Source organism: Lutra lutra, chromosome 3 (genome assembly GCF_902655055.1).
Source record: "Lutra lutra chromosome 3, mLutLut1.2, whole genome shotgun sequence".
Taxonomy (NCBI): domain Eukaryota; kingdom Metazoa; phylum Chordata; class Mammalia; order Carnivora; family Mustelidae; genus Lutra; species Lutra lutra.
This window is the reverse complement of record NC_062280.1, coordinates 71,665,645-71,681,805: the sequence shown is the minus strand read 5'-3', so window position 1 is coordinate 71,681,805 and position 16,161 is coordinate 71,665,645. Positions and strand designations below refer to the sequence as shown.

The window sequence follows — 16,161 nt, the reverse complement described above, 5'->3', positions numbered from 1 at the left end:
ATGTGTCAGTTTTAATTTGTAATATGTTTAATATCAGTAGATATTAAAAGCTCTTTAGAATTCAGATTTTTGAAACCAAAAGTTTGAGAACCACTGGTTTAAAAGATGTAAAATATTTAAAAGAGAACAGACTTTTAATGGATTACAAGATGAAGTCCTTTTGATGTAGTCAAGGCGTCTTCAAACTGGAATATGTAGTAATTGATCATATTGGTTTTTAGTTGTTGGGTGTTTAGGTTGAATATATACATTTTTTTAGTCTTTTTTTAAAGATTTATTTATTTTTAGAGAGAGAGAGAGAGAGTGAGCATGAGCAGGAGGGGCAAAGGGAGAGAAGAGAGACTCTCAAGCAGACTCTGTGCCATGTGGCCCAATGTGAGGCTCAATCTTATGACCCTGAGATCACAACCTAAGCCAAAACCAACAGTTTGAGGCTTAACAGACTGTGCCCCCTAGTTTTTTAGTCTTAAAAGTAGTATCACTACTTTTGGGTGGTGCAGTTCATCCAGGGATGACTTTTGATTTTGGCTCAAGTCATGATCTCGGGATCAAGAGATTGAGCCCCACGTCAGGATCTGCCCTCAGGGCAGAGTCTGCTTGGGATTCTCTGCCTTTCCTTCTGCCCTCTCTCCACTTGTACTCTATCTCTCTCTAAAAGAATAAACAAAATCTTTTAAAAAAGAAGTAATATTACAGTGATATTCTTTTATATTGCGATTTTCCTAAATATCCTTAATTGTTTTACAATAAATTCCTAGAAAGAGAACAGAACTGCTGGGTCAGAAGATACACAGAAGGAACAAGCATGAATTTTTATATAAATTTAGGGGCCGAATATACTCCTGTGGTGGTGGTGGTGATGGTGGTGATGGTAGTCCTGGTGGTGATGGTTGGTGGTTGTGGTGGTTAATCAGCGCCAGGTAGTAGGAAGTTCAGTGTCTTCCTCTTTAAGCAGCCTCCTCCTCCTGCAAGTTTGAGCCCCAGCAGTCTTACTCAGTCCCGCAGTGGTCCCATCCTCTTCCGAAGGCCAGAAAGAGAGGTGCACTATAATAGTACACTCTCTGTCAGTGTTAAAAATCAGCCCCATTTTGTTTGTTGATAGTTGCTTGCCTAACTGCTGCTAGGATGCTCTTTCTGGTCAGACTTGGCCCATGTCACAGTAGTGACCCCACTTGGAGGTCCAGGTGGCAGTTCGTTAGTTCATGTTCTTACCGTCAGCGATTCACTGCTGCGGAGGTTGAGGACACTTCTCTCATCAATCCCATGCTGGGTCAGAATAAGCCCATAAGCCATTTGGGTGGCTCTTCATCATCAGTTTCAGTTAATCCATTTCCAAGGTCATTTTATTTCAGGAATGTCCTCGTCTTTTCTTGCCAGTGGATTTGGTGTGAACCATGAGCTTCTTCTATAACAGAACTCCTTAACTTTGAGTCTGAGGAATCAAAGAGTGGGGTATTGTTTCTACCCTTCTAGAATAATGTAGGGTTCTGACAAATCAGTCTCCCCAACTCTAGCACCTGATGCTGCTCGCTAAGAGGCTGGGGCATGTTTTTCTAAACCATCCAGCCATGTCCCCTCCATGGGCTCCTTTCCCCTGAGTTCTGAGGACAGTGGTGCTTACCCATTGCCTAACTTTGTCAACAAAAAGACCAAGGTGACCTAAGATTGCCAGCCTTAAAATAAGGAAGATTGTCATAATTTTTAAGTGTTTTCTTTTAAAGAGCATCTTATTTGAGCGCTGCTGCAACAGATAGCTATTAAACACTTCTAAAGGCTTTGGACTTGTGTTGCTAATTGCACTCCAGAGAGATCGGGCCAGGCTGCACTCCCATCAGCAAAAAATAGATTGCTAGGAAAAGACTTCTAAAACACAAACTGGGGGGCACCTGTGTGGCTCAGTGGGTTAAGCCACTGCCTTCGACTCAGGTCATGATCTCAGAGTCCTGGGATCAAGTCCCACATCAGGCTCTCTGCTCAGCAGGGAGCCTGCTTCTCTCTCTCTCTCTCTCTGCCTGCTTCTCTGTCTACTTGTGATCTCTATCTGTCAAATAAATAAATAAAATCTTTAAAAATAAATAAATAAAAGAAAATCCTTATTTATAAAAAAAAATAAAACACAAACTTGACTCTTAAAATTCACTAATCATTAGAATTGTTTAAATATTACAGGAAACAACAAACTTTCCTCCCACTAGTTCTTGGTTACTTATTAAATGCTCATTTTATTTGGCCACAAAGTTCTGATCTGTAGCATCTTGAATCGTGTCTTCTGTAATATAGTAGGTATACAGGGAAGAACAAATAAGAAGGAAATGCACAGCTGAAATCATTGACAATGGCCTGCAGCTAATATGGTAACAACACTGTGTTTTTAAATTCACTTTTGGTGAGGGCAGGCGAGGGAGCTCATTTACTAAAAGTCTCCTAAGTGCAGGGTGCTCTATGTATGACACCTGGTTTGGACCTCACAACAAACCTGTGTTGTTACTGTTCCCATTTTAGATGATGATGTTACTCCATAGATAGTAAGATTGAGAGAGGTAGTAAATTTCCTAAAGTCACACAGCTTTAAGTAAAAGTTGATGCTCCCTAAGAAAGCCCTATTTAGGACTAGATACACAAATTCCCCAAGGGCAGAATTTTGAGAGTTAGCCTCTTTCTCACCTTCTCCAAAGTCAAAGGAATCTACAGAAGGCTCTTACTGCTTCCTTACAGTCTTTGCACAGGGTTTGTAAGGAATTAGAGCCAACTACACAGTTAGAGGGCACAGTCCCAAAGGCTTCCCTGAATTCTGACACCAACTGCAAGTTGGAGGAGGTTCCCTCAAACTTCCCTCAGGCTTGATAATTCACTGAAAGGACTCCTAGAACTCAGAGATCACTGTTAATACAGTCATGATTTATTATAGAGAAAGTGCAAATTGAAAGCAAGGAAGAAGCACATAAGGTAGGGTCCAGAAGAAGTATAAAACGTGGAGCTTCCCATGTCCTCTCTGTTTAAAATGGCCCCCACACATAGTGATGTCTGGGGTTGCTAAGCTCGAGAAGGCTGTGATGTATCTTACGGAGAAAGATACAAGTGTTAGATGAGCTTCCCTGTGTCAGGAGTTAAAGTGCTGTTGGCCATGAGTTCAGTATTAATGAATCACAATGTTTATTAAATAAGGTGTCTTTAAACAGAAGCACAAATAAAACAAGGTTATGTAATGATGGGCTGAAGAGAATGTTGTTACCAGAGGCATACAAGAACCTAATCTTGTGTTTTCCACTAGGAGCAATCATTCAATGTTCACTTATGCGGTGTTCAGGGTGGCCTCTGTGGAATATAACTAGGACAAATAATGAGAGCCAACTGTGTTTTGCTGTGTTACTTCGTTACTCATTTATTCATGTAATCTTTTATTTGTTCATTAAAAAATATATTTGAGCACTCCTTCGGAGTGCCAAGCAATTTCTACATGGCTTAGAATTTCCTTTTTTGTGTTCTTATGCCTATCATTAGTAGTCTTGCTGTAGCCCTCTGGGTCCAAATATTTGTGTGGTTTATTAGTGAAGTGTTAATATTTTAAAGGCTGAGGGGAATGATGAGTTTATTATCATTTTTACTTAACCTACGTATGCTAGATCCAGCCTTCACGATAAACTTTCCAGGAATTTTCTTGCCTCCTTGGAGACCAGGATCTTTTGGACCTGACTCCTTAATGGGTTTATATCGGATGCCAGCAGAACCAGGTGACATAGCTGGCCACAGATTTCCACATTGCTGTGTCTGCCAATTTAGCTACGTGATCTTGCAGCAGAGCTTCAGACCAACAGATTTAATACTGAGCTGCGCTTTACAGATGAGATGCCAGACCACACTGGTGCCTCTCCTTTTTCTAATCCCCCCCCCCCCCCATCATGTGTTTGTATTCCCATCTCTTTCCACCTCTTTACACTCCTAAGTCCTCATTCAGGCAGAGTGAGGGGAGAGGGACTGAAGAGCAGATGTTCACCTCATGTCCTTTGTGGGTCCCTGGAAGCATTGTCTTCCAATGGAATGTTTCTCATTTCTTGGTTGTGATTATCCATGATGAATGAAGAAGTACCTTGCTGCTCTTCTCTCCTGATGTTAATAAAACCATTTATACTGGAATCCCCCAAATGTGATGGGGGAGGTACATCTCCGAGGATTAAGTGTTTCCTGGTCAGTATTACTGAAAAAGAAAAATTCCAGTGATTTAAGGGCTCTTTCAGTGAAATTGTTATGGGGTTATGCCCGAAGATGCAAAGACTTTATTGACTATTAGTGACTGTGAGAAATGAGTTGCAAAAATTAACCTTGGTGTTGTTATGTGATAACCAGTTGGATAAATACAATAACTTTCTTTGAAAAGCTTTGTGAAACTGTACTCCAAGAAAGTAAGGACCAAGACTAAAAAACCTGTGAATGCCCTTTAGAGTCTAACACAATGCCTAGGACATAGAGACCTCAACAAATATATATTAAATATATGTTTGAATATATACTGTTATAGCTTAATTTAATTATATTAAATATATGCAATTAAATATCAATATTCAATAATGTTAATTTTGTGTTTATTTTTCCAGATACAGATGAATATAGACCTCCTGTTTGGAAATCTTACTGTAAGTATACAAATAATTTTAAATTGGGTGGGTTATAGTGCTTTTTAAGTGATAGAGAAATAATAAGATCATTAGATAGGAAGATTCATTTCATTTTATACCCATTATTGAAAAATTAATTTACAGCAGGATTTGAGAACAGCCCAGAAATAATTGTGGGAAAACAGGAGTGTTTCCATAAGGTGTGTCTATGGTTTGCATGTCTGGAATGCATCTCATCCCTCTGAGTTTGCGTGGAATTCCATATTGAACTTGAGGCCACTTGTTTTCAGTGGCTGATAAAAACTAGTGCCAAGAGAAGCCAACTAAGAATTCAAGCAGTATAGTTATTCTCAAATCCTAATTCTTTGTATGAGAAAGTACTGTGTAAGTGATAAGTCAGGAGGCCATCTTGATAGAATGAGTGGGTGAAAAGAGGCCAAAGAAAAGAGGGCTTTTGCGTGTGTTTGTTTTTTATAGGAATTTATAGTAATTGCATTTGAATTTGAATTCTATATTGCTCTTTAAAATTTGCATTAGAATAAAAACCCTTTCTGAAGAGTCTAGGTTCTTAGTCCTTTATTTTCCCTTCCTTTCTCCCTAGAGAATATTATTTCTTGAGGTAAAAGATATTTCAGATTTTTAAAAAGTGGAAAGAGGATTCATATAACCAGAGTAGCTTTAAAAAGAAATCCATGAATGCACTATTGCAGACACCAGCACTGGAAGGTTTTGTTTATCTATAAAGTTGGATAAGCAACCTGAGAAACCTGTACTTTATTATTATTTTTTTTTTAAAGAATTTATTTATTTATTTGACAGAGATAGATCACAAGTAGGCAGAGAGGCAGGCAGAGAGAGAGAGAGAGAGGAGAAAGCAGGCTCCCTGCTGAGCAGAGAGCCCGATTCGGGCCTCGATCCCAGGACCCTGAGATCACGACCTGAGCCGAAGGCAGCGGCTTAACCCACTGAGCCACCCAGGTGCCCGAAACCTGTACTTTAAATACCCATTTTTAACATCTTTGTAAATGTTGAGTTATCCTCAATTTGGTATCGGTACATTGCTGAAATTTGCTGACTGAAGGAGCAGTGATTCAGATTCTTGGTTTTATGTTCCCAGAACAACAGATAGATTTATTTTAATAGGTTGCTACTTTGGGCTAATTATAGTAAGTAAAATATGAACAGTCTCTAAAAATATTGCCATAGAGGCTTTTTCCCTCATCCCTGCTGGTGCCTTTTTATTTCTGGGGAGTATAGTTCAAAGAATGTATAAAAATGACTAATGTTCTTTATTTCTTAGAGATTTTATCTCATTCTTTCATTGGCTAGAAGCCTGTTTAAGATTCTTGTCTGCATTTTTCGGTTTTCAGTTTACCTTTGTTCCCTTTTCTCTGACTTGTACCTTGCACATTTTTTTGTGTAAGAGCATCTGTGAAGCCTCACATAGTTATTAAATCATGGTGGTGATTTTTTCCCCCTTGAAGAATATTGAGCACTAAATGTATAGGTGATTTGTATTTTCTATATCTCTAAATGTCTTACAGTAGCTACCATGTTTTTTAAAATGGCATTTTTTGTTTTGGTGACAATTCTGCTACTGAATTTTATAGTTTCTTTTAGTAATCTCAATGTCTGAGGTCCACCCAACGTAATTCTATAAACTTAAAAATATGAACCAGTAGGAAAATAAAACGAGCAAGATGCCTAAGTTGAGGACTCTTTTCTTTTTTTTTTAAATAAGATTTTATTTATTTATTTGACAGCAAGAGAGGGAAAACAAGCAGAAGGAGTGGGAGAGGGAGGAGCAGGCTTCCACTGAGCAGGGAGCCCCATGTGGGGTTCGATCCCAGGACCCCGGGATCATCACCTGAGCCGAAGATGGACGCTTAAGGACTGAGCCACCCAGGTGCCCCAGGACTCTTTTTAAATAAATATAGTTTTATTGCCTTTTTAAAAAAGATTTTATTTATTTATTTAGAGAGCACGAGCAGGGGGAGAGGCAGAGGGAAAGAATCCTCCAGCAGAGTCCCCGTGAATGCAGAGCCCCATTCAGGGCTGGGTCTCATAGCCCTGAGATCGTTAACTGAGTGGAAATCAAGAATCAGACCCTTAACTGACTGAGACGCCCAGGTGCCCCCATTCTGTTGCTTTTTGATATAAATTGCTTGACTTAAACCAGGGCCCTAGCCTGTAATAAACGAGGCGAGTGAGCCAAGTGGCCCAGAGGGGAAGTGGAGCATGGATGCCCTGTCTGCAGGGAGTGGGTCATAATGAGCTCCCCTTTATCGAGCACTTGCTCAGATGTTGTCACATTATCTGATATTTTGGAAGTGGAATTCTCTTTTACCTTTGTTGTTACTGTTAAATCTCTTAATTTTTAAATGTTAAAAACAAATTTAGGGCACCTGGGTGCCTCAGTTGGTTAAGTGTCTACCTTCGGCTCAGGTCCTGGTCCCAGGGTCCTGGGAATTGAGTCCCGCATTCACTCCCTGTTCAGCGGGAAGCTTGCCTCTCCCTCCCTCTTTCTGCCGCTCCCCTTCCTTGTGCTGTCTTTTTCTCTCTCTGACAAATAAATAAATAAAATCTTTAAAAACAGACAAACAAAAAAGTTTAAATTTAGAAAACAGCAAGCCAAAGATGTGAGCCTATTTTGACCTCAAGATACCTAAAATTGTAATCGCCGAACTTAACAGTTTTGTTACTGTCTCCGGGTACTGAGAAATTCACTAATGACAGTATAAGCATTGACATTTCTAAGGCGATTGAAAAATGTTAAGTACTCTAATCATATGTCTTCTCATCTTGAATTCAGAAGTTAATTTTTGGTGAATCATTTAATGATTGTGCAATTTAAATTTCACCTGAGTTCCAGTTTAAATTACCAAGAATTCTAAATTGAGAAGAGCCTAAATTAGTCAGTCTTTATTATGGTGACCTTTTCAATGGTCTTTCTGATAGGTATTCCTTGAATTCATTTGTTACACTCAGTTCTACAGTAGCTGAGGTCCCCCTTCTATGTTAGTTGTTAAAAATGGATCTTAAAGGTAAACCAACCATTGGTTGCAAATGAGGAAACATTTGTGTAAAAATTGCTCCTCTCCATAAAGCTCAGCTATACCCTTTGAAAGGCTGGTTAAAACAAAGGCTACAATTCCCATGTGAGGATATTATCACTCCTTTTTTTTCAAATTGGCTTATCTTAATGTGTGCTTAGTGAATGGGTAAATCTATAACTGGCAATAACCATATACTTCAGTATTTGTGCTTTGAATCAAAATCGATGTTTTATATTCTCTAGTAACTTTTAATGTCCTTCTTGACTACCATTCAGTTCTCATAATTGAGTTTCCATAGGTGATGGTACTTTCCCAAGCATTTTCTTGGTAAAGATAAACTTATCTTTTGAGTTTTTTCCACTAAGAGTGGAAATGTGCATTGACTTTTCACATGGACTAGTTAGCCATATGGAGGAGTGGAACTGAAGAATCGTCCCTTTGTGCAAGTCATGTGTTGGCTTCTGTTAGCAGGATGGAGATTTATCTGGGTGTGTCTGGGTGCTGTGTGTGTTTTGTCAGTCTCAGGACTGGACAGACTTGGTCTCTCCTCTTTCTAACATTCTCCGAGAGCTGAGAACTAACTATTCCTTCCATGTCATCTCTATCTTTAACAACGTATTCACAGGAATGTTTTTGAAAAAACGACTTTCACAATAAAATATGGATATCTAAAACTATTTTTAATATATGAAATGTCAGGCATTTTTGCAACGAGAAGGAAAAGACAAAGGAATTCATTTCTATCAATAGAATTTCATACATTATGAGGGAGTGGGTTTTGTTTGTTTTTTGGTTTTTAAGTAGGAAAGCTATGTCGTCTTGGTACCTTTTAAATTACATTTCCCTGGTTTTGGTGGTGAATTCAAGAAACATCCTAGTAACCAAATATTAATGTAAATAATTGTATGTATTAGTATCGGTCACCTATGTATATTAATAATATTTATTGAGTGTTTTCTAGGTGTTAGCAACTATTTTACATCTCCCGCATATAATAACTTATTTAATTCTTTCAGTAATCTGTGAAGTAGAAACTATTATTATCTCCATTTTACAAATGAGGGAAACCGAGGTAAAGTATGCAGGGTTGGTGGTAAAGCTCCAGTGTTCAAGCCCCAAGTGATCTGTTTCAAGACTTAAGATTCTTAACTGCCATAGTATATATTCCCTTTACAAAGCAATACAGAACAGTGAAGGGTGTCTGTATATGTGCTTGGTGTATATTTTGTGTATATACAATACATATATAATGTATATAGTCTAATTATATATGTGTGTATATATGTATAGTGTAATTAAGTGTTTTCCATATGTCCCTATGATAAATATAAAAATATCAGAAGTGGAGTCTATATAATGATGTCCAGTTGAAATTTTTTTTTAAAGATTTTATGTATTTATTTGACAGAGAGATAGAGTACAAGTAGGCAGAGTAACAGGTAGAGAGAGAGGGAGAAGCAGGCTTCCCGCTGAGTAGGGAGCCCCATGTGGGGCTTGATCTCAGGACCCTGGGACCATGCCCTGAGCTGAAGGCAGATGCTTAACTGACTGAGCCACCCAGGAGCCCCTGCCCCACTGAAATTTTTTTAAAAAATGATTTTATTTATTTATTTGATAGACACACAGCGAGAGCGGAAACACAAGCAGGGGGAGTGAGAGAGGGAGAAGCAGGCTTCCCACTGAGCAGGAAGCCAGATGAGGGCAGGATCCCAAGACCCCGGGACTACAGCCTGAGCTAAAGGCAGATGCTTAACGACTGAGCCACCCAGGGGCCCCTGTCCAATTGAAATTTAAGTCATTCATTATCTGACAATTGCAGAAGGCTGGTTAGTTTGATGTTATGGTGACAAAATGTCTAAGTATTTAAATACATTATTAGCTTACATTCAATTATATGTGATTATGTATGTAGAAATGGAAGGAAAAAATACCTCCAAGAGATAAACTTAGATAAACATAAGCATACTCTCTCTGATGACTACCACTTTTTGTTCTTTATTTCTTCATTACAAATCAGAAAGCCTGAAGCGAGGGTAGAATATCATAGTATTGGTATCACTCTAAAAATTACCCTCCTCAGTAGTTAGCAAAGTTCCTTCGGTACCTGAATTCTATCTTGTGCTGCACTTGCTCTAGTAGAAGAAACGGTGGTAACTTTGGCTCAGAAATTTTGTTTTTAGGGGAGATTATCTTTGAAGATAGACGTTTGCAGTATAAATAGGGGAGAAAAGCAGCACATCTGTTACTTCTAACATAAATCCTAATTTTAGCTTCAAGTTTGACATGTAATAATGTGCTTTAAGAATATATAACCATTATTGGCTTATATGAGAGACATGATTTATGCAACACATCCACCAAGAATTGGAGAAAATAAAAGACCAGATTATGGAGAACACAGCCAAATACCCAGTACTGATTTGTTAAGAGGTAAAAAGACATTTATATGGATTTTGATTTTTCTATTCTTGCTTTTGGGCTTTCATTAAGTTTAGATTGTTTTGCTTTCTTTGCATTGCTCTTAACAAATTTTAATTTAATAGCAAATAGGACTGTACCACAGTTTTCTTGGGAATGTAAAACAGCAGCCAATTTGTGATTCCTAATATAGTCAAACTTTCTACAAAAGGGACATTTAGGATTATTTGTGTAGCAGAATATTAGAAAAAACCTGAATGTTTGTCCATAGGAGACTAATTGAATAAACTCAAACACTTAAAAGAATAAGGACGATTCTATGAGCTCATATGGAATGATTTACTTTCTGTCTTTACAGTGTATCAGTTGCAACAGGAAGCCCCTCATCCTCGAAGAATTACCTGTACTAACGAGGTGGGTGTGACGAAACTGTTACAACAAAATGTCTCTCCGTTGCCTGTTTCCTGAACTTTGACCTTCCTGAGTGGCAGGGTTATTTGTGGGGTTAGCCAATTTTTTTTTTTTAGCTCGAAGAAATTGTACTTGAATGCATTTTTTGTAACATTGAACTGCCACTTTTTTTTTTTTTTTTTTTTTTTTTTAAAGATTTTATTTATTTATTTGACAGAGAGAAATCACAAGTAAGCAGAGAGGCAGACAGAGAGAGAGGAAGGGAAGCAGGCTCCCTGCTGAGCAGAAAGCCCGATGTGGGGCTCGAACCCAGGACCTGGGATCATGACCTGAGCCGAAGGCAGCGGCTTAACCCACTGAGCCACCCAGGCGCCCCTGAACTGCCACTTTTTAATGGACTATTTAGAACACAGTGTGGAATGAGACATTATAGTTTCAAATGATATTTAGTGTTCTCAGTCACGTCATATATTCTTCCAGTTTTCATTGTTTATTCTTTTTGGAACCAAGTTTGAAGGCATTATTTTTTTTTTGAAGGCATTATTGAAGTAACTTTTCCATTAAGAAAAGATTTAAATTGTGGTTCTAAAAATGCGCAGGAGACACAGTTCACCAAAAAAGATATGACTTATTAAAATATGTGAAATGATATTCAGCTTCATGAACAATAAGAGAAATGCAAATTAAAATACACGGAGCGACCACTGTCACCTTTTCAAATTGGCAAAAGTTCAAAAGATTTGAATATGCTTAGCTAGTATGTCTGTGAAGAAACAAACACACTCATATATGGCCAATACGAATGTGAAGGGCTAGGATATTAGGAGGGTTTTATGACAGCTCACAAGACTGGGCCTGCATTTACCTCCCAGTCCAAGTTCTGGTGGTTTACCCTAATGAATTTCCTGTACAAATAGGGAATTACATATGCCCAAAGGTGTTTATTATAGGATTACTTGTAACAGCACAATATTAGAAAACACCTAAACTCTGTCCATAGGAAACTGATCAAATAAACTGGGATATTAGGAAGAATAAGGACGATTTCTATGAGTTGATCTGGAATGATATCCAGATAGAAAATATATATAGAAAAAAAAAAAAAGAAAATATATAGAGAGATATATATAGACATTGGAGATATGATCATTTCGGTCAGACCCACTGCAATAAAGAGAGTCAAAGGAGTTTCTTTGTTTTCTAGTGTATATAAAATTATGTTCACACTACACTGTAGTCTGTTAAGCATACGATAGCATTATGTCCGAAAACACAACGTACGTGCCTTAATTTAAAAATACTTCATTGCTGCAAATGCTGTCATGGAAGCTTTCAGTGAGGGGTGAATCTCTTTGCTGGTGGATGTCCATGCCTCAGTGCTGATGGCTGTTCCTAATCGGGGAGCTGGTTGCTGAAGGTGCAGGTGGCTGTAGCAATGTTTTAACTTAAGACAGCGTGAAATTTGCCACATCGGCAGACTCTTCCTTTCATGAACAGTTTCTTGATAGCATGCGATGCTGTTCAATAGCATTTTACCCACAGCAGAACTACTTTCGAAATTGGGGATCAAGCCTCTCTGTCAGCTAGGTTTATGGAACACTCTGAATCCTTTGTCGTCATTTCCACAGTCTTCACAGCCTCTTTATCAGGAATAGATTCCGTTTCAAGAAACCACTGTACTTTGTTCATTCGTAAGAGTCGACTCCTTATCTGCTCAGGCAGCAGCGTGAGATGGCTTCAGTGCCGTCATATCTTCGGGGTCCACCTCGTGTTCTCTTGCTGTTTCCACCACAGCGCGAGTGCTTCCTCCACTGGAGGCTTGAACCCCCTCAGAATCATCCGTGAGGGTTGGAATCCACTTCTTCCAAACTCCTGTATTTAATGTTGTTATTTTGACTTCTTATGAATCATGACTATTTTTAGTGACATCTAGAATGGTGAAGCCTTTCCTGAAGGTTTTCAGTTGTCCATCAGAGGAATCCCTATCCGTGGCAGCTATAACCTATGAAATGTATTTCTTAAATAATAAGACTTGAAAGTCAGAATTGCTCCTTGATCCATGGACTGCAGAAGAGATGCTGTGTTAGACGGCATGAGAACATCATCAGTCTCACGGCACGTCTCCATCAGGGCTCTTGGGTGACCGAGTGCATTGTCACTGAGCAGTCATATTTTGAAAGGAATCTTTTTTCTGGGCAGTAGGTCTCAACAGTGCACTTAAAATATTCAGTAATTCAAGTTGTAAACCAATGTCCTGTCATCCAGACTTTATGGTTCCATTTATAGAGCGCAGGCAGGATAGATTGAGCATAATTCTTTTTTTAAAATATTTTATTTATTTGACAGAGAGATCACAAGTAGGCAGAGAGGCAGGCAGAGAGAGAGAGAGGGAAGCAGGCTCCCTGCCAAGCAGAGAGCCTAATGTGGGGCTTGATCCCAGGATCATGACCTGAGCCGAAGGCAGAGGCTTTAACCCACTGAGCCACCCAGGTGCCCCGATTAAGCATAATTCTTAAGCGCCCTAGGATTTTTGGAGTGGCCAATGAGCATTGGCTTTAACTTAAAGTTACCAGCTGCATTTGCTCTTAACTAGAATCAGCTTGTTTTTTGAAGCTTTGAAACCAGGCATTGACTTCTCTCTAGCTCCGAAAGTCCTAGATGGCATCTTCTTTTAATATAAGTCTGTTTGATCTATGTTGAAAATCTTTTACTTAGTGTAGCCACCTTCATTAATAATCCTGGCTAGATCCTTCTGGAGAACTGGCTGCAGCTTCTACATCGGCACCTGCCACTTCCCCTTGCACCTTGATGCTGTGAAGACGGCTTCTTTCTTTAAACCTCACGAACCAGCCTCTGCTTGCTCCCAGATTGTCTTCTGCAGCCTCCTCACCAATCTCAGCCTTCAGAGACTTGAGAGCTAGGGCCTTGCTCTGGATTAGGCTTTGGCTTAAGGGAATGTTGTAGCTGGTTTGATCTTCTATCCAGACCACTAAAACTTTCTCCATTATCAGCAATAAGGTTGTTTTGCTTTCTTATCATTCATGTGTTCACTGGAGTAGTGCTTTTTTTTAACATGATTCTAATTCTTTTTATTGTGGCAAAATATACATGGCACAAACTTTACTATTATAATCATTTTTTAATTTAAATTCAGGTAGCCAAGGTATAGTACATCGTTAGTTTTTGATATAATGTTCAGGCATTCATTAGTTGAGTGTCTCACCCAGCGCCCATCCTAGCATGTGCCCACTTTAATGCCCATCACCCAGTTACCCCATCCCCCAACCCATCTACCTTTCTACAACCCTCAGTTTGTTTCTTGGAGTCAAGAGTCTCATATGGTTTGTCTCCCTCTCTGATTTCTTCCAATTCAGTCCCCCCCCACCCCTATTGTCCTTTTTATTTCTTTCAAGAATTTTTCCTTTGCTTTCACAGCTTGGCTAACTGGTATAAGAGGCCTAGCTTTTGGCCTGTCTCTACTTTTGACATGCCTTCCTCACTAAGCTTAATCATTTCTAAGTTGATTTAACAAAAGAGATATGTGACTCTTTCCCTTGAACACTTAGAGCCCACTGTAGGGTTATTAGTTGACCTAATTTCAATATTGTCGTGTCTCAGGGAATAGATCTGGGGGGAATAGGAGGGAGATGGAGGAATGTCCCGTGGGTGAAGTCTGAATACAGAATATGTTACTATTAAGTTTGCTGTCTTATAGGGGTGCAGTTTGTGGTGCCCCAAAACAGTTACAGTTGTGACATTGAAGATCACTGATCACAGATCATCATAGTGAAAAGTTTGAATATTGTGAGAATTACCAAGTTGTAACACAGAGACACAAAGTGAACAAATGCTGTTGGAAAAAATAGCACAAATAGCCTTGTTTGATGCAGGGTTGTCAGAAACCTACAACTTGTAAAAACAAAACAAAACAAAAAAACAACAACAACAACACAATATCCGTGAAGCGCAGTAAGTGAAGCACAGTAAAATGAGGTATGCCTCTATGCTAATTATGGTCCATTTTTGGTAATAAAGAAGGGAAAAAAATAAGGCTTATTTTTGCAAAAGAGAAACATAGGAAGAATTAAGCCAGAAACCAATGAAATAATTATCTGTAAGGAATGCTTTGGGGGGCAGTTTAGGGAGGATAAGGCTGGAAGGATATGTCTTTATTTAGTTGTGACTTTTGAATTATGCAACTATTTCACATATTCAAAGAACAAAATTAAGTAAAAAATGATAAAAAAGCAAACCCTAAACTTGAATACAAATAGAAATAAATGACCCTAACAAATTCATAACATACCCCAAAGTTAATTTAAGTAGCTTATAAATATTTTGACTGTACAGACTTGGAGGGGAAGTAGTCTAAGAATCATAACCTAGAAAGAGATCTTTATACTTAGCCATTTGTTGTTATTAGTGGTACTTGTGTAGTAATTCTGAAATTATTTTGTGTGTAATATAGGACAGAATAAATGAGTAACTATATTGGATTTTGGGGAACCAGTGTTTTGAGGGGATATAAATATGGAGTAGAAGGAAATTGAGAAGTGCAGCGTGGTTTTGAATTTGAATTGGAGGTATAAATATGACTTCACAGATTTATAAAAATTCATTTTCTGTCTTAGTCCATGGAAAGGCTTTAGAAGCAGTGATGCCCTAGTAAGAATGAAAATACTCAGTGCCCAAAGTTTGATTTCCAAATACTATTTCCTACTGAAAGGAGCCAATTCTCCTTAGAGAAATTCCTGATTCTGGAACATGGAGCAGGCAGTGAGATCCTAGAACATTTTAAATCAGAAAGAAACAAGAGCTCAGAAACGGATGGGGACATGTCAGAAGATCTAGCAGCCCACTTGAATGAAGGGTTCTCACAGGCTTGATTTGGGATAATTTGATATCAAAAAGAAAAATGATAGTAGTGAATTATAACACATTGAATGAAAAGATAATGTTAGTCCATAATGATACTTAACCAAAAAACTCTACCTCAGTGCAAAGAAAAAATGGGGGAGAGGGGCAGAATGTAAAGTTGTCCTTTACAGCAGAAAGGTGGCTAAACATGTAGAGTGATGATGCTTTGTGCTGGTAATTGAGTCAGGCAAGGATCATCATTGGACACTAAAACCGCTGAGTGAAAGATTGTAGATGAGGAGGATATTTACATGGTCTCAAAGTGTAGCCCTACCAATTTTTTTATGAATTGGAAAGAGGAAGATATGTTTTCATAGTGGAGAGATCCAGCAGTCACACCTTTATCCATGTGATCAAATTTAGCCTTACCTGTAATGGGTCAAACTGATGTGTCTCTGGAAATGATGTAATGAGGCACGCACAGCACCATCTATGTGGTATTCCTGCCAAAATGCTTAACTTGTGTCTTTTTATGACGTATGAATCAGACACATCCAAAATGTGTACATTCTATAAGACATCTGTCCTGCAAATTTCATTTTCATAAAAGAAATAACAGTGGTAGGACCATTCTCAAATGAAGGAGACTAAATGCTCCCCAAATGCGGCACCGGTACCTTGATAGGGTCCTAGAGATTGAGATCTCTCTCTCTGTTTGTCTCTCTTTCAAGCTACATATTTTGGGTATAATTAGATAAATTTGAATAAGAACTATATATTAGGTAATATGGAATCATAATAACTTT

The 16,161-nt window shown here is 38.5% G+C and overlaps 1 protein-coding gene across 1 annotated transcript in view; it reads left to right on the top strand.

Moving 5' to 3' along the window:
* Positions 1 to 16,161, top strand: part of CHN1 (chimerin 1) — a 211,286-nt gene that overhangs the window by 44,993 nt on the left and 150,132 nt on the right. The window contains exons 3-4 of the mRNA XM_047722227.1: positions 4,593 to 4,631; positions 10,446 to 10,501. Coding sequence (XP_047578183.1) covers positions 4,593 to 4,631; positions 10,446 to 10,501 — 95 coding nt within the window. The remainder of the gene's footprint in view (positions 1 to 4,592; positions 4,632 to 10,445; positions 10,502 to 16,161) is intronic.